Consider the following 22985-nt stretch of genomic DNA (forward strand, 5'->3'; position numbering starts at 1 on the left):
CCAATTCTAGAATATACACATGTAACACCCCAAGACTAGCCTTCCAATTCTAGAATATACACATGTAACACCCCAAGACCGGCCTTCCAATTCTGGAATATAGACATGTAACACCCCAAGACTAGCCTTCCAATTCTAGAATATACACATGTAACAACCCAAGACTGGCCTTCCAATTCTAGAATATACACATGTAACACCCCAAGACTAGCCTTCCAATTCTAGAATATACACATGTAACACCCCAAGACTAGCCTTCCAATTCTAGAATATACACATGTAACACCCCAAGACTAGCCTTCCAATTCTAGAATATACACATGTAACACCCCAAAACTAGCCTTCCAATTCTAGAATATACACATGTAACACCCCAAAACTAGCCTTCCAATTCTAGAATATACACATGTAACACCCCAAGACTAGCCTTCCAATTCTAGAATATACACATGTAATACCCCAAAACTAGCCTTCCAATTCTAGAATATACACATGTAATACCCCAAGACTAGCCTTCCAATTCTGGAATATAGACATGTAACACCCCAAGACTAGCCTTCCAATTCTAGAATATACACATGTAACACCCCAAGACTAGCCTTCTAATTCTAGAATATACACATGTAACATCCCAAAACTAGCCTTCCAATTCTAGAATATACACATGTAATACCCCAAGACTAGCCTTCCAATTCTAGAATATACACATGTAATACCCCAAGACTAGCCTTCCAATTCTAGAATATACACATGTAACACCCCAAGACTGGCCTTCCAATTCTAGAATATAGACATGTAACACCCCAAGACTAGCCTTCCAATTCTAGAATATACACATGTAACACCCCAAGACTGGCCTTACAATTCTAGAATATACACATGTAACACCCCAAGACTAGCCTTCCAATTCTAGAATATACACATGTAACACCCCAAGACTAGCCTTCCAATTCTAGAATATACACATGTAACACCCCAAGACTAGCCTTCCAATTCTAGAATATACACATGTAGCACCCCAAAACTAGCCTTCCAATTCTAGAATATACACATGTAACACCCCAAGACTGGCCTTCCAATTCTGGAATATACACATGTAACACCTCAAGACTAGCCTTCCAATGCTGGAATACACACATGTAACACCCCAAGACTAGCCTTCCAATTCTAGAATATAGACATGTAACACCCCAAGACTAGCCTTCAAATTCTAGAATATACACATGTAACACCCCAAGACTAGCCTTCCAATTCTAGAATATACACATGTAACACCCCAAGACTAGCCTTCCAATTCTAGAATATACACATGTAATACCCCAAGACTAGCCTTCCAATTCTAGAATATACACATGTAACACCCCAAGACTAGCCTTCCATTTCTAGAATATACACATGTAGCACCCCAAAACTAGCCTTCCAATTCTAGAATATACACATGTAACACCCCAAGACTGGCCTTCCAATTCTGGAAAATACACATGTAACACCTCAAGACTAGCCTTCCAATGTTGGAATACACACATGTAACACCCCAAGACTAGCCTTCCAATTCTAGAATATACACATGTAACACCCCAAGACTAGCCTTCCAATGTTGGAATACACACATGTAACACCCCAAGGTTAGCCTTCCAGTATGACTGTGACTTTTGCTGCCTCCAGATGTTGTGCCCGATGCTGGCTCTATAGACGGAATCCAAGCTGGGTAGCGCTGCTCTATAGGCAGACATCACACCAAGTAGACCTGCTCCTGCCCGCTTCTCCCAGTAACCATGCCCAGGCTGTGAGTGTAGAGAGGAGGACTGCCATTAGGCTGATGGCCAGGTGATCAGGGAGGGGTGCCAGCTTACCTGTGCAGATCCATCGTGCGCCCTGTGTGCCCTCCCTCGGTCCCTGTGCTCTGCCATCTCTGCTCAGCAGATGCTGCTCTCCCCTCCTCTCCTTACTGCCAGGTGACGTCAGGGTGCCAACCTGCAGCAGCGTTAAAGGAATATGCAGCCTCAGCCTGGGGGAAGCATGCGCCTTCTATAGGGGAGGGAGGGAGTGTGAGAGGAGGGAAGTGCTAGCTAATCATTCATTCCAGCACTTCCATTCCGTCTCCTGTCTGTAGGGAGGAAATGGAGCCGGCAGAGCAGGGGTTACATGGAGGCAGCCTAGGAGCTCACCTGGCCAGGGATGGCGATGCCAGCTAGGTGAGAGAGGAGCCCGGGGAGGAGACTGGCAGCACTCTGACATCCCCCTACCCAGCACTCTGTGGTGACCTTGTCAGCTCTGGGCTGTCATCAGGACACAAGGACACCCGCACCGAGTGCTGTCTTCTCGTAAATGCTCATTTCCTGGCTACCATGCATATCAAATGTTGCTATACTAGCATAGACCATCCGATTTCTGACTCTATTTGCTGTAGCTCAGTCATTCTAAGTATGGTTGTCATTTGGTCATATGACAGCAAAGCAACTGGCATTTCCAAACTAAAATGAACAATGGCAGCTCCAAGGTTTCTGGCATAACAGGTTTCCTTAAAGCAGGGGTCTCCAAACTTTATAAACAAAGTTTAGTGTGCTTCAGACTTTTTTTTTGGGGGGGGGGGGGAGATTGTGGCCAGTGGGAGTAGAAAACACCATGGCGTCAGTGGGAGGAATCATGCCCCAACATTGGCGTCAGTGGGAGGAATCGTGCCCCAACATTGGCGTCAGTGGGAGAAATCGTGCCCCAACATTGGCGTCAGTGGGAGGAATCGTGCCCCAACATTGGCGTCAGTGGGAGGAATCGTGCCCCAACATTGGCGTCAGTGGGAGGAATCGTGCCCCAACATTGGCGTCAGTGGGAGGAATCGTGCCCCAACATTGGCGTCAGTGGGAGGAATCGTGCCCCAACATTGGCGTCAGTGGGAGGAATCGTGCCCCAACATTGGCGTCAGTGGGAGGAATCGTGCCCCAACATTGGCGTCAGTGGGAGGAATCGTGCCCCAACATTGGCGTCAGTGGGAGAAATCGTGCCCCAACATTGGCGTCAGTGGGAGGAATCGTGCCCCAACATTGGCGTCAGTGGGAGAAATCGTGCCCCAACATTGGCGTCAGTGGGATGAATCGTGCCCCAACATTGGCGTCAGTGGGAGGAATCGTGCCCCAACATTGGCGTCAGTGGGAGGAATCGTGCCCCAACATTGGCGTCAGTGGGAGGAATCGTGCCCCAACATTGGCGTCAGTGGGAGGAATCGTGCCCCAACTTGATGTTAGTGGGAGGAATTGTGCCCCAAGGTTGGCGTCAGTGGGAGGAATCGTGCCCCAACGGTGTTAGTGGGAGGAATCGTGCCCCAAGATTGGTGTCAGTGAGAGGAATCGTGCCCCAACGTTGGTGTCAGTGGGAGGAATCGTGCCCCAATGTTGGCGTCAGTGGGAGGAATCGTGTCCCAACGTTGGCGTCAGTGGGAGGAATCGTGTCCCAACGTTAGTGTCAGTGGGAGGAATTGTGCCCCAATGTTAGTATCAGTGGGAGGAATCGTGCCCCAGCGTTAGTGTCAGTGGGAGGAATCGTGTCCCAATGTTAGTATCAGTGGGAGGAATTGTGCCCCAACATTGGTGTCAGTGGGAATAATCCTGCCACAACATTGGCATCAGTGGGAGGAATCCTGCCCCAACGTTGATGTCAGTGGGAGGATCGTGTCCCAACGTTGGTGTCAGTGGGAGGGATCATGACCCAACGGTGTCAGTGGGAGGAATCGTGCCCCAACGTTGGCGTCAGTGGGAGGAATCATGCCCCAACATTGGCGTCAGTGGGAGGAATTGTGCCCCAACATTGGCGTCAGTGGGAGGAATCGTGCCCAAACGTTGACATCAGTGGGAGGAATCGTGCCCAAACGTTGGCGTCAGTGGGAGGAATCGTGCCCAAACGTTGGCATCAGTGGGAGGAATTTTGCCCAAACGTTGTCGTCAGTGGGAGGAATCGTATCCCAACGTTAGTGTCAGTGGGAGGAATCGTGCCCCAACGTTGGCGTCAGTGGGAGGAATCGCGCCCCAACGTTAGTGTCATTGGAAAGAATCGTTTCCCAACGTTGGCGTCAGTGGGAGGAATCATGTCCCAACGTTAGTGTCAGTGGGAGGAATTGTGCCCCAACGTTAGTGTCAGTGGGAGGAATCGTGCCCCAACGTTAGTGTCAGTGGGAGGAATTGTGGCCCAACATTGGTGTCAGTGGGAGGAATCCCACTGTTGGCATCAGTGGGAGGAATCGTGCCCCAAACCTGATGTTAGTGGGAGGAATCTTGCCCCAACGTTGGCGTCAGTGGGAGGAATCGTGACCCAACATTGGTGTCAGTGGGAGGAATCGTGACCCAACGTTGGTGTTAGTGGGAGGAATCGTGTCCCATCATTAGTGTCAGTGGGAGGAATTGTGTCCCAATGTTAGTGTCAGTGGGAGGAATTGTGCCCCAACATTGGTGTCAGTGGGAGTAATCGTGCCCCAACGTTGGCATCAGTGGGAGGAATCGTACCCCAACGTTGGTGTCAGTGGGAGGAATTGTGTCCCAAGTTGGTGTCAGTGGGAGAAATCGTGCCCCAACATTGGTGTTAGTGGGAGGAATCGTGCCCCAACAGCGTTAGTGGGATGAATCATGCCCCAACGTTGGCATCAGTGGGAGAAAACGTGACCCAATGTTGGCGTCAGTAGGAGGAATCGTGTCCTAACATTAGTGTCAGTGGGAAGAATTGTGCCCCAATGTTAGTGTCAGTGGGAGCAATCGTGCCACAACGTTGGCGTCAGTGGGAGGAATCGTGCCCCATACCTGGTGTTAGTGGGAGTAATCGTGCCACAACGTTGGCATCTGTGGGAGGAATCGTGCCCCAATGTTGGTGTCAGTGGGAGGAATTATGCCCCAATGTTGGTGTCAGTGGGAGGAATTGTGCCCCAACGTTGGTGTCAGCGGGAGGAACCCTGACCCAGCGTTGGCGTCAGTGGGAGGAATTGTGCCCCAACATTGGCGTCAGTGGGAGGAATCGTGCCCCAACGTTGGCGTTAGTGGGAGGAATCGTGCCTCAAACCTGGTGTCAGAGGGCGGAATCGTGCCCCAATGTTGGCGTCAGTGGGAGGAAACGCGCCCTAACGTTGGTGTCAGTGGGAGGAATCGTGTCCCATCATTAGTGTCAGTGGGAGGAATTGTGTCCCAATGTTAGTGTCAGTGGGCGGAATTGTGCCCCAACATTGGTGTCAGTGGGAGTAATCGTGCCCCAACGTTGGCATCAGTGGGAGGAATCGTACCCCAACGTTGGTGTCAGTGGGAGGAATTGTGTCCCAACGTTGGTGTCAGTGAGAGAAATCGTGCCCCAACGGCGTTAGTGGGAGGAATCATGCCCCAACGTTGGCGTCAGTGGGAGAAAACGTGACTCAGTGTTGGCGTCAGTAGGAGGAATCGTGTCCTAACATTAGTGTCAGTGGGAAGAATTGTGCCCCAATGTTAGTGTCAGTGGGAGCAATCGTGCCACAACGTTGGCGTCAGTGGGAGAAATCGTGCCCCATACCTGGTGTTAGTGGGAGGAATCTTGCCCCAACGTTAGCGTCAGTGGAGGAATCGTGACCCAAAGTTGGTGTCAGTGGGAGGAATCGTGACCCAACGTTGGTGTCACTGGCAGGAATCGTGTCCCAACGTTAGTGTCAGTGGGAGGAATCATGTCCCAATGTTAGTGTCAGTGGGAGGAATTTTGCCCCAATGTTAGTGTCAGTGGGAGGAATTGTGCCCCAACATTGGTGTCAGTGGGAGTAATCGTGCCACAATGTTGGCGTCTGTGGAAGGAATCATGCCCCAATGTTGGTGTCAGTAGGAGGAATTATGCCCCAATGTTGGTGTCAGTGGGAGGAATTGTGCCCCAACGTTGGTATCAGTGGGAGGAACCCTGACCCAGCGTTGGCGTCAGTGGGAGGAATTGTGCCCCAACATTGGCGTCAGTGGGAGGAATCGTGCCCCAATGTTGGCGTTAGTGGGAGGAATCGTGCCTCAAACCTGGTGTCAGAGGGCGGAATCGTGCCCCGATGTTGGCGTCAGTGGGAGGAAACGTGCCCTAACGTTGGTGTCAGTGGGAGGAATCGTGTCCCAGCATTGGTGCAGTGGAAGGAATCGTTCCGCAAGGGCCAGACAAATACAAGCAAGAGGCCGCAAGAGGCCCCCAGGCTGCAGTTTGAAGACCATTGTCTTAAAGCACGCAGACCTTTCATGGCACAAGATCTAGCCTACCCCCTGTATAGGCTAGATCCTTAAAGCTGAAGTCCAGGCAAAACAAAAATCCTCTATTGCAGTGGGACTGCCCCTGCACTGCAAGGGTTTAATGCTCATTTATGCCTAATGTACCAAAAAAAGCATTTTTTTCTTATCAGATTCTCTGCTCCAACAGGCTCACTCCAGGCTGTTAGACTGGTGGCCACACAGCCTCTTCTCCCTTACACTCCAGCAGTTGTATACCCTCTGACACCATCAAGTACAATGTAGGACTCATAGCCCTGCATTAGAGGCGAGGATGCCGAGGGACAGCCTGCTGCTGTACCCTAAGGCTCCATTGACACCTAAGTGATTTGAATCGTGGGCAGATTTTGCCACAATTGTAGAACGACAAAACGTGCTACAATCACAGCAAAAATTGCAATCGCAAATGCTCCTGGCTCAGTGCCAAGATTTGGTACAAGGACTTCTTTGGAGCAGATGGAGGCCCATTTAAATGAATGGTGGCGCTCCAAAAACCTTCCACTAAAAATAAAACACGCTGCAGCAGCTGTGGTTGCGCTACGCTCAGGTGTGAATGAAGCCTTAGGGAGAAGGAGAGCGCCATCTTCCAGAAATCAGGGTAAGTAAAACTGCTTTTTCTGGTATCCTAGACATAAAAATGTACCGAAGCCCTGCAGAGTGGGGGGGCAGCTGAGAGGAAGGCTCTCCCGGGATATAGGATTTATTGTCCCCATAAAAGGCTTGGATTTCCATTGATTCCTGCAGAAGTTCGAATCATGGGTGGTCCTACAAACATCACTCAGCTCAAGTCAATTTAAAAATCAGCTGGACTAGCAGGAATTTTTTTGGCAGAACAACTGCATCCCATCAGATGCAAGTACAGTACTTATCACATATCAACGGTCTGCTCAGGACACATGAAAAGTCAGCTTAAGGTGCTAACCACATGTGAAGGGTCTGTTCAGGATGGCATCTCACATGAATGAACGGTTTGTTGAGGAGGTCATCACACATAATGGGTCAGCTCAGTATCTTATCACTCATGAAGGCTCAACCCAGGAGCTCATTACATATGACAGCTGTCATCATGCCTCATGGCTCAACGCGGTCCCTCGGAGTCAGTTTTTGAGACTCCGACGGAATTGTACGGATATTGAGGTATTTCTTGAGCAAGCCAAGATTTTAAAATCCAGATTCATAGATAAGGGGTATGATACTGATGGCCTTGACCAAGAAATTCAAAGAACTATCAACATAGATAGGAAATGTCTATTGGAAGTTAAACCTGTGAGAGAACCTGACGGGAAATTTAGGTGGGCCATGCTGACGGCCTTTTCAACACAACATAGACAAATTAAAAACATTATGAGAAAGCATTGGGCGTCCTCAAACAAGACAACATTCTGGGACCTCTTATCCCAGAAGAAGCCAATGTTATCTTTAGAGGCGCACCATCATTAAAAGGTCGTATAGCCCCTAACATTATAAACCCCCCCACCCGCCCCTCTTTCTTTCATGATTGGACCGGCTTTTTCCCTTGCAGAAAATGTGTAGTATGTCAACATAATTCTGTTAGAACACGTAAAGTGACAGAGTTTACTTCCACGACTACAGGAAGGAGATACACTATAAAACCATTCTGCACTTGCAGTACGAGATTTGTAGTGTATCTCATTACCTGCCCCTGCCGGAAACAATATATAGGCCGTACCACCAGGACATTCTCTATTAGGGTGGGTGAACACATCGCCCTAATTAAAAGTAGAGACCCCAAACACACGGTCCCGAGACATTACAAAGAATTTCATTGCGGAAATCCAGATGGATCACAGTTTGTCATTATTGACAAATACACACCACCTTGGAGAGGGGGTGCAAAAACAAGGGGAGTATCCCGCCTGGAAATGTTTTGGGCATACGAGTTACAAACTTTTTCCCCTCTAGGGCTCAATGTAGAGGTAGATGTTAATACCTTTTTAGACGAATCATAAGGGTAACAGTTTATGGGAGTGAATTTTATGGTTCAGTGGTGTATCTATGTAAACTGATTTTAGGTTGTGTTCTTCTTTGGAGGGTAATTATAGATGTTACAGACGTGTAGTATGTAGACGCATGTGAATCCAGTTCATTCAATTCCCTTCACCAATTTCGATGTAGGGGTTTTACACATATGCATCTTTTTGCTTTCATAGATTTTACACACGGCTAGGTTTGATTATGCTGTCTATATAAATCCTTCTTTATGTGATGTACAAATCATATATTTACACACATCGAGACGCATTTGGGTTGAGTATCAATTTTCATAACCATCTGGATTGAGTATTGGCCTCGACCTTACATGCACTTTTTTAAAACAAAATTGTTACAACTACAGAGTTTGGGCCCATGAGTAATCAACTGTTACATAAATAGTTGTTTCCCTTATGAATAACTATGTTGGTATATGCCTGCATACGCTAAGTTGTTTTCACTGTCCGTATGACACGTGTGGAACGCTTGTTTCTAGTTTGCCACATTGATACCTGAGCGTATGCCGTCTCACATTGGGACTACTTTGATTTTTACTGACAATTTCCGGCCAACTATTATTGGTACGCTAGCTCTGAGACCTTGGAACGCAAACTTTGAGATCCACAGAAGTATATTTCCGGTCTCGCGTCATGGAGTCACAGCGTCATGTCGCGAGATCTGCCGAGACTTGTTGCATCAAGAGTTTCCGGCCAACCACCGTTGGAACGCAAACTCCGGGACTCACATGAGTGTACTTCCGCTCTCGCGTCATGACGGTGTGGCGTCGTATCGCGAGATCTGCCGGGATGTGTCTCCGTACACATCGTGAAACGGTCTAAGGCTTCATAAATAACAATACTAGGTGTTTCCCGTACCAATATTGTTTTTATTATGTCTTACAAATGGAAACTGTTTATAGTTACACATATGGGGATCACTAGGCCTTTATACTGGGGGGTGGTACGCACAGTATACCTACCAAAGGGAGGCTTGGAACGCACGCGGGTCCGCCATCTTGGGCAACCCGGAAGTGCTAATGTATTGAATTGAATGGGCTGGAGTCACTTCAAGAGGATTACAGTACCTATATTAGGGAGTCAGGCTGCAGTGGAGGGTACCCCAGGACGAAGTCTATTCAGACGAAACGCGTCGGGAGGACTCCACTGCCGCCTTCTTTTATGTACAAGCGCTTTTTATCATCCAATCATGTAAGTGTATTTCCTTTTTTAATAAAACATTGTTTCTACGGTATCACACTATGTGGCCTCTTTTGTATCCTTTATGAGCCATATATGGGGAGATCCTTTGTTACGTCTGGAGAAGATACATCTTCATGAACCCCCCGTGATCCCTTCTGGCTGTCAAGGTCTTCCCACCATTGCCAGTGTGCAATAAAAGCTGGTTTGACCCTTACAGTATATACTGTCTTGGGTTCAAACCCTTCGGTAAGCCTCCATCTTTACCGTTTGAGTGATTTGCACGTTTGTGAAGAAACTATGGTGTGATGTTTTAGAGCTGATCCATCCATATATTATCCATCTTGGACATGTGTGTTTTTTAAATAACCAGCTGTTCATCATTATTTTCTTAGACTTTACGGCCTACACCGGTGAAGGTGGTTCACACATCACTCATAAGCGGTGACCTATTCAGTTTCTTACTCACAGACTTTTTTCAAATTGTAATTGTATCTTTATTTTTTAATGTGAGACATTCAATTGTGCTTCAGTTAAACTCTATGCAGGGCACATGTTCTTTACCTTACCATTTTGAAGGTGCCCTATTCTTCCTTTTAGCGCTACACGTTTGGTTTTATACTTTGATTACATATGACAAGTCAGCTCAGGATCTCATCACACATGAAGGCTTAGCTCAGGATCTCATCACACATGAAGGTTTAGCTCAGGAGCTCATTGCATATGAAGGGTCAGCTCAGGAGGTCATCACACATGAAGGGTCAGTTCAGGATCTCATACATGAAGGCTCAGCTCAGGAGCTCAGTACATATGAAAGGTCAGCTCGGGAGGTCATTACATATGAAAGTTCCCAAGGATGCCCTATATGGGGCGAAACATGTAGAACACAACTTCCTGTTCCGGTGACATCACTTCCTGCCTGTGGAACACACAGAGCTTCCAAGTCTTGGTTATCAAGCATGGTGTCACATCTGTTCTTAAGTGAGTGCAGTTTTTAGTATCTACTTTTAATTAAAGGTTTTATACCATGTTGGCTTTCCCTTTCTCTCTCTTGCCTGAATGTATATTAAGAGGCTAAGCCCCTGCTAGAACAGCGGTTGGAGGAGGAAGCCATGTGTAGGAGGGAGACTGACAAAAACCTCAGCAAAGTTGCAGGAGTGACCAAGGAGGATCCAGTTCCTTTGCCATTGGAGATGAGGAGAGTGTGAAGGCTGTTTTTGACTCTGGTAGCTGAAAAGCTGGAAGTTATATTGATCTGGTGAGTGAGGAAGCACTGCTAAAGGGATTCCATCACCATCACGTGTGCAACAGGTTGAATAAAGCAGTGACACTACAGCTGGGACAGTTTTGAGAACAGAGCACTTTCACATATGTTATAAACGTTTCATTGATTTGTGGACTCTTTTGAGTAGAATACGCTCATTGAGGTAAATGCAAGGTGGAAGCAGTGGACTTCACCTTGCTCAATGTAGAGAACACTACATTGAGCACAAAAAAATGTATATATACATGAATTTGCACAGGTTTTTAGTTTATTTAATATAGCAGCAAATTTTATAAGAATTTGGTGCACTTCTGTTTAAAAAAATGGTTTAGTTTACTTAATTTATTGGCAAACGGCATAATAATAATGAAGTAGGTGTAAAGCGGAAACAGTAGATCCGCAGGGATTATTTTGAACACTTAGCACTTTATATATGAATTTACCCACAGAATTATAGTTTATTCGTGATTATGTGCACTCACAAAAGGACAGCACTGTGAAAAATAATGGTCTTTTAGTTGATAAACTAACCTTTGTTGCAGCAGCAGTCCAAGGTTTAGGTTAAGGTTTTTGAGTTGTTACGCAAAGCTTGGGTTTTTCTCAATTTATTATATATGAAGGGTCAACCCAGGATGGAATCTCACATGAAGGGTCAGCTCAGGAGGTCATCACACATAAAGGATCAGCTCAGGAGGTCACCACACATAAAGGGTCAGCTCAGGAGGTCATCACACATGAAGGATCAGTTCAGGAGCACATCACACATGAAGGGTCAACTCATGAGCTCATCACCCATAATGGATACATTCAGGACATCTTTGCATATGAAGTGTCAGCTTAGGAGGTCATTACACATGAAGGATCGACTCAGGAGGTCATCACAAGAGAAGGGTCAGCTTAATAGGTCACACACATAAAAAGTCAGCTCAAGAGGTCATCACACAAGAAGGGTCAGCTAAGGAGGCCATTACACATGAAGGGTTACCTCAGGAGGTCATCACACATGAACAGTCGGCTCAGGAGGTCATCATACATGAAGGGTTAGTTCAGGAGGTCATCACACTTGAAGGGTCCGCTTAGGAGGGCATCATACATGAAGTGTCAACTCAGGCGGTTATTACACATGAAGGATCAGCTCAGGAGGTTATCACACATGAAGGGTCGGCTCAGGAGGTTATTACACATGAAGGATCATCTCAAGAGGTCATCACACATAAAGAGTAGCTCAGCAGGTCACCTACATAAAAAGCCAGCTCAGGAGGTCATCACACATAAAGTATCAGCACAGGAGGTCATCACACATGAAGGGTCAGCTCAGGAGGTCATCACATATGAAGGGTCAGCTCAGGAGGTCATCACACATGAAGGGTCAGCTCAGCAGGTCACCTACATAAAGAGCCAGCTCAGGAGGTCATCACACATGAAGGGTCAGCTCAGGCGGTTATCACACATAAAAGATCAGCTCAGGAGGTTTTCACACATGAAGGATCAGCTCAGGAGGTTTTCACACATGAAGGATCAGCTCAGGAGGTTTTCACACATGAAGGATCAGCTCAGGAGGGTATCACACACGAAGGGTCAAGCTCAGCAGGTCACACACACATAAAGAACCATCTCAGGAGGTCATCACATAAGAAGGGTCAGCTCAGGAGGCCATCACACATGAAGAGTCAGCTCAGGAGCTCATCACACATGAAGGATCAGCTCTGGGGCTCATCACACATGAAGGATCAGCTAAGGAGGTCTTTATACATGAACGATCTGTTTAGGAGAGAATTAAACCTGAAATGACAGCTCAATAGGGCACCACACATGAAGGGTCAACTCAGAATCTCATCACATATGAAGGGTTGATTTAGGAGCTTATCACATATCAAGGATCTGCTCAGGAAATAATCACACATGAAAAGTCAGCTCAGGTGCTAATCACATGTAAATGGTCAGTTCAGGATGTCATCACACATGAAGGGTCAGCTCAGAAGGTCGTCACACATAGGAGGTCAGAACAGGTGCTAATCACACATGAAGGGCGTCATTTTACGTCACTTGATTTTTATTTGCTGTTTTTCACGGAAGATCTCTATAGATCTTTTGTGGACCAAAGCAATTTGTATGCTGGTCAGTTCATCGTGAATTTAAGACCTTTCTGGTCCTATCCCTCCTCATGGGCATAACTAAAAAAAAGGGAGTTGCAGTCACATTGGTCCACTGACCCAATTCACCATATGCCCGTGTTCTCTGCCTCCATGACCAAGGCTAGATACAAGCAGATCTTGCGATTTATACACTTCAACGACAATGAACTCTGTCGTCCTCGGGGTGATCCTGAATACGATCGGCTTCACAAAATTCGGCCCCTTTGTAAAACATTTCAATCAACAGTTTGCAGCCTTGTTTTCTCCCGATCAAGTTGTCTGCGTTGATGAGTCCCTGATTACGTTTTCTGGCTGCTTGTCATTCGAACGGTATCTTCCCAGCAAGTGTCCCAGATATGGGGTCAAGATGTATAAGCTCTGTGACGGGGCAACAGGCTATACATGTAGTTTTATGGTTTACGAGGGAAAAGATAGTCACGCGGAGCCAAAGAACTTCCCAAACTACATAGGGAGCGCTGGTAAAATTGTGTGGGACTTGGTGTCACCCTTATTCAGAAAGGGGTACCACTTGTACGTGGACAATTATTACACAAGCGTGACACTTTTTAGTCACTTGTTTGATCATGGAATTGGTGCATGTGGCACTGTGCGATCTAATCGCCGGGGCTTACCCCAGCGGCTTGTAGATTCCCGTCTTAGGCTGGGTCAGAGAGCCTGCTTGAGAAGCAATAATTTGCATGCAAATGTCCTTCTGTCCACAACTGGTGTTGTGGAAAAACCCCTCTGTCCACGAATACAACCTTAATATGGAAGGGGTGGACCACAACGACCAGTTGATGGCGCCGTACTTAATTGCCCGTAAGGCCAGACGCTGGTATAAAAAAGTGTCTGTATACTTTTTCCAATTGGCTCTTCTGAACGCTTATGTGCTAAACAAAGCTTCAGGACGAACTGGATCCTTCCTTAAATTCCAGGAAAAGATCGTCACAGCCCTTCTGTTTCCAGACGGTGCTGTGCCCCAACTTCCCAACGCAAATGCAGTAAGCCGGCTGCATGCGAGGCATTTTCCGTATGTCCTCCCTGGTACCCCTACCCAGCGATCACCCCAAAGAAGATGTCATGTCTGTAGCAAGCATGCATATAGGCGTGACATCCGCTATTATTGTCCCTCCTGTCCTGACCATCTTGGTCTTTGCATTGGTGAATATTACGAATGCTACCACACACTAGTGGAGTATTAGCGTAGGGTACAGCACGCAACAGTCTAGGGTACACTTTTACAGGGTCTCCAAAGATGCCATCACATTTTGAGAGACCCGAACCTGGAACCGTAATGCCCCGTGCACACGGTCAGACTTTTTTCGGACATTCCGACAACAAAATCCTAGGATTTTTTCCGACGGATGTTGGCTCAAACTTGTCTTGCATACACACGGTCACATAAAGTTGTCGGAAAATCCGATCGTTCTAAACGCGGTGACGTAAAACACGTACGTCGGGACTATAAACGGGGCAGTGGCCAATAGCTTTCATCTCTTTATTTATTCTGAGCATGCGTGGCACTTTGTCCGTCGGATTTGTGTACACACGATCGGAATTTCCGACAACGGATTTTGTTGTCGGAAAATTTTATATCCTGCTCTCAAACTTTGTGTGTTGGAAAATCCGATGGAAAATGTCCAATGGAGCCCACACACGGTCGGAATTTCCGATAACACGCTCCGATCGGACATTTTCCATCGGAAAATCCAACTGTGTGTACGGGGCATTACAGTTACCAATAAAAGTGTAAAAAAAAAAGTGTTCAAAAAAACCCCAAAAAAATTATAAAATAAAAAAGCCAAAAATAGTTGTTGTTTTATTGCTCTCTCTTTATTCTCTCTCTATATTTCTCTCTTTATTGTTCTGGTCTTTTTACTATGTTTTAACATGTTTGCTTTTCAGGTATGTAATTCTTTTATACTTTACTGTTTACTGTGTTTTATTGTTAACCATTATTTTCATTTCAGGTACGCCATTCAGCTGCAGCACTGATTTATCCATCTTGACAGCAATAGCGTTTGCTCTCAAGATACGTAAATCAGCGACTCCAGTGCTGTAGGAGGTGATTTCACCATCGCACTTAAAAAAAAAAAAAAAAGAGCATATATGGCGAAGCATGGGGGCAGGGGTGGAGGGGCGATTTGCCCCTAACATTAGGGGCGGATTGCAGACAATGCTTCGACATATATTTTTTACTCTTTTTTTTTGGCACAGATTGTTGTGGTTTTATTGAGTTAATGTTTTATTGTTACCATTGTTTGCTTTTCAGGTACACCATTCATCTGCAGCACTGATTTATTTATCCTGACAGCAACAGTATTTGCTCTCATGATACTCCAGCGCTGTAGGAAGTGATTTCACCACCAAAGTTAAAAAAAAAATGGTGTATGTATGCCCATCATTAGAAGTGGGTGGATGCAGGCCGGTATTCTAAAGGTGGGCATACCCACCAATCAATATCTTTTTTTTGTTCAGCCCACAGGCTGCATTAAAAAAAGGAAAATTACAATATATGCCAAACAAGGACCAGCAACGTACTGGTATGTTGCTGGACTTTGAGTGGTTATACCAGAATGATACCTGCAGGTTTAAGTATCAACTTGGTATCGTTCTTATCAGCCAGCGGTGGGCTTTCATCTAAAAACAATCCTAGCGGCTAATTAGCCACTAGAGTGCTTTTACAAGCAGTGGGAGAGGGAACACCCCCCCCTCCTCCCGTCATCTTCCTTGGTTCTCTCTGGCTCTCCTGTCCCATCGGGGAACCTGATAATGCAGCCAGTGGCTCCGCCAGCTGACCATAGAGCTGATCAAAGATCAGAACAGCTCCAATCATCTCTCTGGCCTAAGAAGCCGGAAGCTACGAGCATTTCATGACTTCGGTTTCGCCGGATACAAACAGCACCATTGGGAAATTGGAAAGCATCTGATCACACCGATCTTGGTGTGATCAGATGCTTTGAGGGCAGAGGAGAGATCTAGAGTCTAATAGATCCAATTTAAAAAAAAAAAAAAAAGAGTACCTGTCACTACCTATTGCAAGTTGCTATCATAGGGGATATTTACATTCTATGTGATAACAATAAAAATGATTAAAAAAAATGAAAAGAACAGTGTAAAAATAAAATAAAAAAGCAAACCATGCATGTGAGGTATCACTGCGAACGTCAGATCGAGGGCAGTAATTTTAGCAGTAGACCTCTTCTGTAAATCTAAAGTGGTAACCTGTAAATGCTGTTAAAGGCTTTTAAAAATGTATGCAGTTTGTCGCCGCTGCATGGTTGTACGCAATTTTAAAGCATGTCGTGTTTGGTATATATGTACTTGGCATAAGATCATCTTTTATATTTTATCAAACCTTTGGGCAATATAATGTGTTTTAGTGCATTAGAATTCAAAAAAAAGTGTTTTTTTTTCCAAAAAAATTGCATTTGAAAAATTGCTGCACAAAAACTGTGTGAAAAAAAAAAATTCAACACCCACCATTTTAATCTGTAGGGCCTTTGCTTTTTATAGCAAAAAAAATATATTTTTCCATGTAAACAAAAAGTGTCAGAAAGGTTTAACTGGTTAGAAGAGTGGGTGATGTGTGGCATAAGCTTACAATGTTGTGCATAAAATACCAGGACAGGTCACCCCCCCCCCCAAATTACCCCTTTTTGGAAAGTAGACACCCCATGCTATTTGCTGATAGGCATGTTGAGTCCATAGAATATTTTATATTTTGCCACAAGTTTCAGGAAAATGACAAAAAAAAAATAATTTTTTGGGGGTTTTTTTTGTTTTAGTTGTCACTAAATGATATATTGCTCAAACATGCCATGGGCATTTGTGAAATTACACCCCAAAATACATTCTGCTGCTTCTCCTGAGTACGGTGATACCACATGTGTGGGACTTTTTACCAGATTAGCCGCGTACAGGACCCCAAAATCCAAGCACCGCCTTCAGCCTTTCTAAGGGCATAAATTTTTGATTTCACTCCTCACTACCTATCCCAGCTTCAAAGGCCATGAAATGCCCAGATAGCACACCCCCCCAAAATGACCCCATTTTGGAAAGTAGACACCCCAAGCTATTTGCTGAGAGGCATGTTGAGTCCATGGAATATTTTATATTTTGCCACAAGTTTTGGGAAAGTGACAATTTTATTTTTATTTTTTTTTCACAAAGTTGTCACTAAATGATATATTGCTCAAACATGCCATGGGAATATGTGAAATTACACCCCAAAATACATTCTGCTGCTTCTCCTAAAGAACGGGGATACCATATTTTCAAGTATATGGATTAATGTACAATGTTATTTGTTTTATTTACTGTTTATTTAACTTTATTATTATTTATTGGATTTTGGAAAGTAGACACCCCAAGGAATTTGCTGAGAGGCTTGTTGAGCACATTGAATATTTTATTTTTTGTCACAAATGACTGAAAAATTACAAAAATAAAATAAATTAAATAAATAAATTTTAAACAAAGTTGTCACTGAACTGATATATTGCTCAAACATGCCATGGGCATATGTGAAATTACACCCCAAAATACATTCTGCTGCTTCTCCTAAAGAATGGGGATACCACATGTGTATGACTTTTTGGGAGCCTAGCCCCGTACAGGACCCCGAAAACCAAGCACTGCCTTCAGGCTTTCTAATGGCGTAAAATGGTGATTTCACTCCTCACTACCTATCACAGTTTCGGAGACCCTGAAATGTCAAGATAGCACAAAACCACCCCAAATTACCCCATTTTGGAACTTAGACACCCTATTTGCTAAGAGGCATGGTGAGTATTTTGCAGCTCTCATTTGTTTGGAAAATGAAGAAAGATAAGGAAAATGCATTTTTTTTTTTTTTTCAACTTTCAAAACTTTGACAAAAAAGCAAGATCTGCAAAATACTAAACATGCCTCTCAGCAAATAGCTTGTGGTGTCTACTTTCCAAAATGGGGTCATTTGGGGGGGGGGGGGGGTTGTGCTATCTTGACATTTCAGGGTCTCCGAAACAGTGATAGGTAGTGAGGAGTGAAATCAAGAATTTACGCCCTTAGAAAGCTAGACTGCCAAAAAGTCCCACTCATGTGGTATCCCCTCAGGAGAAGCAGCGGAATCTATTTTTTGGGGTGTAATTTCACATATGCCCATGGCATGTTTGAGCAATATATCATTTGACTACTTTCTGAAAAAAAAAAAATATTGTAATTTTTCCGAAACTTGTGGCAAAATATAAAATATTCCATGGACTCAACATGCCTCTCAGCAAATAGTTTGTGGTGTCTACTTTCCAAAATCGGGTCATTTGGGGGGGGGGGCTTTGTGCTATCTGGGCATTTCACTGCCTCCAAAACTATTAAAGGTAGTGAGGAGTGAAATCAAAAGTTTACACCCTTAGAAATCCTGAAGGCGGTGATTGGTTTTCGGGGTCCTGTACGCGACTAGACTGCCAAAGTCCTACACATGTGATATCCCCTTACTCAGTATTTTGGGGTATAATTTCACATATGCCAATGGCATGTTTGAGCAATATATCATTTTAGTGACAACTTTGTTTAAGTATTTTTTTTGTCATTTTTCAATCACTTGTGACAAAAAAATATAATATTCAATGTGCTCAACAAGCCTCTCAGCAAATTCCTTGGGGTGCCTACTTTCCAAAATGGAGTCATTTGGGGGGGGTTGTACTGCCCTGCCATTTTAGCACCCCAAGAAATGAGATAGACAGTCATAAACTAAAAGCTACGTAAATTCCAGAAAATGTACCCTAGTTTGTAGACGTTATAACTTTTGCGCAAACCAATAAATATACGCTTAGTAAATTTTTTGAGACTATAATTTAGTTTATTATATTTAAAAAAAAAAATAAAAACTGCAGAGGTGATCAAATATCACCAAAAGAAAGCTCCAATTGTGGGGAAAAAATGGATGCAAATTTTGTTTGGGTACAGCATTGCATAACCGCGCAATTACCAGTTAAAACAGCGCAGTGCCAAATTGTAAAAAGTGCTCTGGTCAGGAAGGGGGTAAATCCTTCTGCAGCTGAAGTGGTTAAGGACCACAACCATACGTTCCAGGTGTTGACTTGGCCTAAACATTCCCCAGATCTCAATCCAATGGAACATCTTTGGGATGTGCTGGAAAAACAAGCCCGATCCATGGAGACCCCAAGCTAAAAATGTATTCAGTTCCGAAACTTTCTCCACACAAAATCAAGGTAATGGTGCTCTCTTGCTTGATGGGTAACAATAAAAAAACCTGTATAAAGTAAAGTATTCTATGGATACACAGTTCATTTATTTTATTTTTAGTTTCTTTCAAATCAAATCAAAGTTTAGAAAAGAAATGCAAAAACTGCTACATTAAAAATGAGTAAAAAAATTACATTACAATAAAACAATAAATAATTAAAATTAATTAAGCAATCAATTCAATAAATAATGAATTTTAATAAACAATAAATAAAACAAATAACATTGTACGTTAATCCATATACTTGAAAATGCCAAATTTCAAGATGTATGTGTTTACTTTTGATGCAATTGAACAGTCAGCTAAAACCATGCTCTCTGCTGATTGGAAAACTAGCTCTGAAGGGGATGTGTTAGACCCCTGTAGAGAGACCACTGCCTCCACACAAAGGAAAGGTCCTTCTATGCAGTATATTGGCAGGGGACAGGCTTTTCTACTTGGGCTGTAGCTGCTTTCTAAAGGGAATGAACTGTAAGACTTTGTACATATTTGATTTTGATGCACCTGGAATGCATTTAGCTGATAAAAACTGAAAGTCCAGTTGGACTTTTAAAATGCTTCGTCTGCACCTTTATTCATGACTTTCTTTTGGTGTAAATGTTTTGAGTAGATCTTTTTTTCCCCAGAGATTGCACTATAGACTGTATAGCTGCCAAGATATCCAAGTACTTTATGCAGAAAAGTCTGTGCCAGATTCTATAAGCTCTATCAGCAAAATACTGTATAGAGAACCTTATTTTTTATAAATCAAATTATGATGTGTTTATCAAATAGGAATTAAGTTTCCTTTTTTATGGGACAGTACAAAGGAGCAATATATTAAATAAAACATCAATAAAGAGAAATAAACTCAAAATAAGTTTAGTGGGCTATAACAGCCAAAGTGTTTATTCAAAGGGGCAATTCAAAGGTATAAAAAAAAAATATAACCTCACAACATAAAAGGTCTAGCCTTAAAAAGCCAGCAGCCAGCCACACAGGTGAGTCGCTAGCTAGCAGTACTGTGCTCGGTGACACTGAATCTGCACTATTATCAGCCTCTGCATCAATGAAGAAGCTTGGCCACTGTGTACCACTGTCTACCAGCTAGGCAGGGAACTCAATAACACTGTTGCAATAACAGTGTTTCTACCAGGCTCAGCGTTACTGAAATGCACAAAGGATGGAGAGTCCAGAATGGACACTCCATCCTCAGTGCTGCCCCCACCGTGCCTCCATGAGAGTAATAACCATCTTAATGAGAGGCATGGCCCTGGGGACACGGCGGTAACACTGCAAACCTCCTGAGAGAAAGAGAAAACAGAGTGATGTCATCAGTGTACTGTTGGGTCTCCATTGCTCTGTCAAAGGCTGAGGCAGGGCCTAGACCACTCTATATTTTTTTAACCACAGCCGATTTTGCAAAGTGATCTGCTGTCTGGATCTCAAAATTGGCCTTCAAACCTTTAGAAGATATTTTTTTAAATATATCTATATATCTATTTATAGATATATATATATATATATATATATATCTATAAATGTATTAAGCAGTACATGTATTAAGCAGTTTCCCAGTAGTTCTTGTTTATCAGACTACCCATCCATTTTAGAGATTCTCTGCTTATAAAGCAGCTGTGATCGGCTCATCAGAGTGGATTTATGTAGAGCACGCACTCTGTCTTGGTACAGGCATGTGATCCAGAGAAACCATGTAGAAAATAGGTCAGAATATGTCCTTCGCTTACCATGGTATTAATTCTAGTGGAAAAATGAAAAACAAGTAGCTGGTTGCCAAGCAGCTGTTGGTTATAGAATATTCACAGTAGCCAGTATTAGATGACAATTATACCTGCCAGCATCAGGTCAGTGTTCTAAGAAGATGTAAGATAAAAAAAAAGAACAAAAAACAATGGCTGCTTCCGTCTCAAAACATGAACTCTCTGTTGTAGATAAATTTCAGGTTATTCGACTACCCTTGGTATTCAAGTTATATATATATATATTTTTTTGATAGAACATCGAAGGGTTGGAGCTCCTGTGATGCTTGATTACTTTCTGTCCCTCAACCCCTGTCACTGGAACAGGAAGTAAGGCAAAATCTTCCACAGTGGTTACACAGAAAGCAAAATAACTGTCAGAGGTTCTAGCCTTTTTATAAATAAAAATACAGTATTGTCAAGGGTTGAGTTATAACCTGCAGTATACTTTAGCACACCTAAGATGCACAGAGCAATGTGACAGAGAATGCCCCCCCAACACCATAGTGCCCAAGGAAGGAGCCTCTGCCTCTTCATTGCAATTTTGGAGCTATGTACTAGCACCTGAAATATCCTCTTTCTTTCTTCTTTCTGTAGGATCTTCTTTAGCAGGCTTCCCCCAACTGTCCACAGTAAATTCTCTGGCAGCTCTCCCTGCACTGTCTGCAGTAGCTTTTCCTGCATGCTACCCTGTAGGCAGGTGCTTACCATGGGGTTAATGTCTTTGCCTGTGTAAGTACTTATTTGCCCTGGCTGTGCTAATTGTTTCATGTTAGTTGAGCCAGTCAGATGCCAAATGTTACAATCTTGTATGCTTTCCTGTGCCCTCAGGTTGACCTGAGAGTTACAAATACAAAACAAAAAGGAAGGCGCACCAAAAAACATTTATTGAATAATAAAACCAGTAAAAAGTGGGTACTCACAAAGTAGCAACCATCAATAAGACATAAAACCACACAATGCTGAGCAGTGCAGACACATGTGCCATAACACATCAAGGGGTAAAAGCTGATGCGTTTCGGAGGTGCACCCCCTTCCTCAGAGCTAAGCTAGGACATGTGTCCCCACTGCTCAACATTGTGTGGTTTTATGTCTCATTGATAGTTATTATTCAATAAATGTTTTTTGGTAATGCACTAGGTGCGTGCGCCTTCCTTTTTGTTTTATTTTTGGATTACCCCATCTGAGGAGGGCAGCATTTTTTTTATCACTGTAATTACCTTTATATTGTACTTTATTGTGGCACTTCCTGTCTCTCCTCCCATGGGAGTAGGTGTGTTTATTGCCTTTCCCCGGCGCCGCACTGTCTCCTGGGAGCTTAGTGTCAGGCTTCCCAAGATTCAGTGAACAAGCTGTGAATGAACAGCATTCACGGCATCCCTGAAATCAATGCTTGTGGGCTTCACATGCCCACAAGCAAGATGGAAACAGCCAGCATCACATTTTTAAAGTTATTCTTCAGTACGAAAACAGACAGAGGCGGAAATATTACACCCAAACTGTGAGTATTATTTTGGGATTAGCAAAGTGTCTCAATGACCTAAAAAAAAAAAAAAAAGGATTGGTCGCCGGACTCCCGCTTTAAGGGACTTTTGCCTTAAAAAGTATTGTTTTCAGGACTTGCCTTCTGCATAAGGCATGGGTGTCTTCCAGCTGTTGCAGTCCCATCATGCCTCTGCCCTTGGGAGTCATGCTTGCAACTGTCAGCCTTGCAATGCCTCATGGGACTTTCCTTGCATTGCCTCATTGGTCCTGTCGTTCTGCAACAGCTGGATGGCCGAAGGTTGGTCAACCATGGCATAAGGTATACAAACTCTGTGGATGTTAGAAGAGCTCTGTTGGGATTTGTGTTGAACTGCTTTTGAGAACTGCACTATTATCAGCAACTACTTCAGTAAAGGATATTGTTTCTTTACTTGTTTTGCATGGCCTGAAGTCTCTTAAAGGGGTGCAGACACAACAAATCAAAAGAACAGGGCTTGAAAAACAACCAGGGGACTGAGCTAGAGGAAGATGCAATACTTGGATCTAACACATAGAGAGCTGTCCTGTGAAAGTTAATGTGCTGTTGCTAAGGACTACAGTGTTTGTATCACATGCAAGGCAGCTAATCAGCCAGGGGATGACGACTAGCAAGGGTGATGTTTCCTCTGGTAGTGGAGGGGGTTAAGTGCTTGGC

General features: G+C 44.0%; 1 protein-coding gene across 4 annotated transcripts in view; it reads right to left on the reverse strand.

The window, feature by feature from the left end:
• Nucleotides 1-22985, reverse strand: part of INPP5J (inositol polyphosphate-5-phosphatase J) — a 137027-nt gene that overhangs the window by 63356 nt on the left and 50686 nt on the right. The window contains exon 1 of one of the 4 annotated variants that reach the window (XM_073631036.1): nt 2169-2284. The exons of 1 other annotated variant lie outside the window; for it this stretch is intronic. Coding sequence is in view for 2 of the 3 variants with exons in the window: in XM_073631009.1 (XP_073487110.1) it covers nt 1611-1733 (123 nt within the window). In the remaining variant the exon portion in view is untranslated. Of the gene's footprint in view, nt 1-1610; nt 1814-1853; nt 2047-2168; nt 2285-22985 lie in introns of those variants that run through there. 2 more of the 4 variants (XM_073631018.1, XM_073631009.1) reach the window with 2 other exon arrangements.

Source organism: Aquarana catesbeiana, linkage group LG01 (assembly GCF_042186555.1).
Source record: "Aquarana catesbeiana isolate 2022-GZ linkage group LG01, ASM4218655v1, whole genome shotgun sequence".
In the NCBI taxonomy this organism is placed as follows: Eukaryota; Metazoa; Chordata; class Amphibia; order Anura; family Ranidae; genus Aquarana; species Aquarana catesbeiana.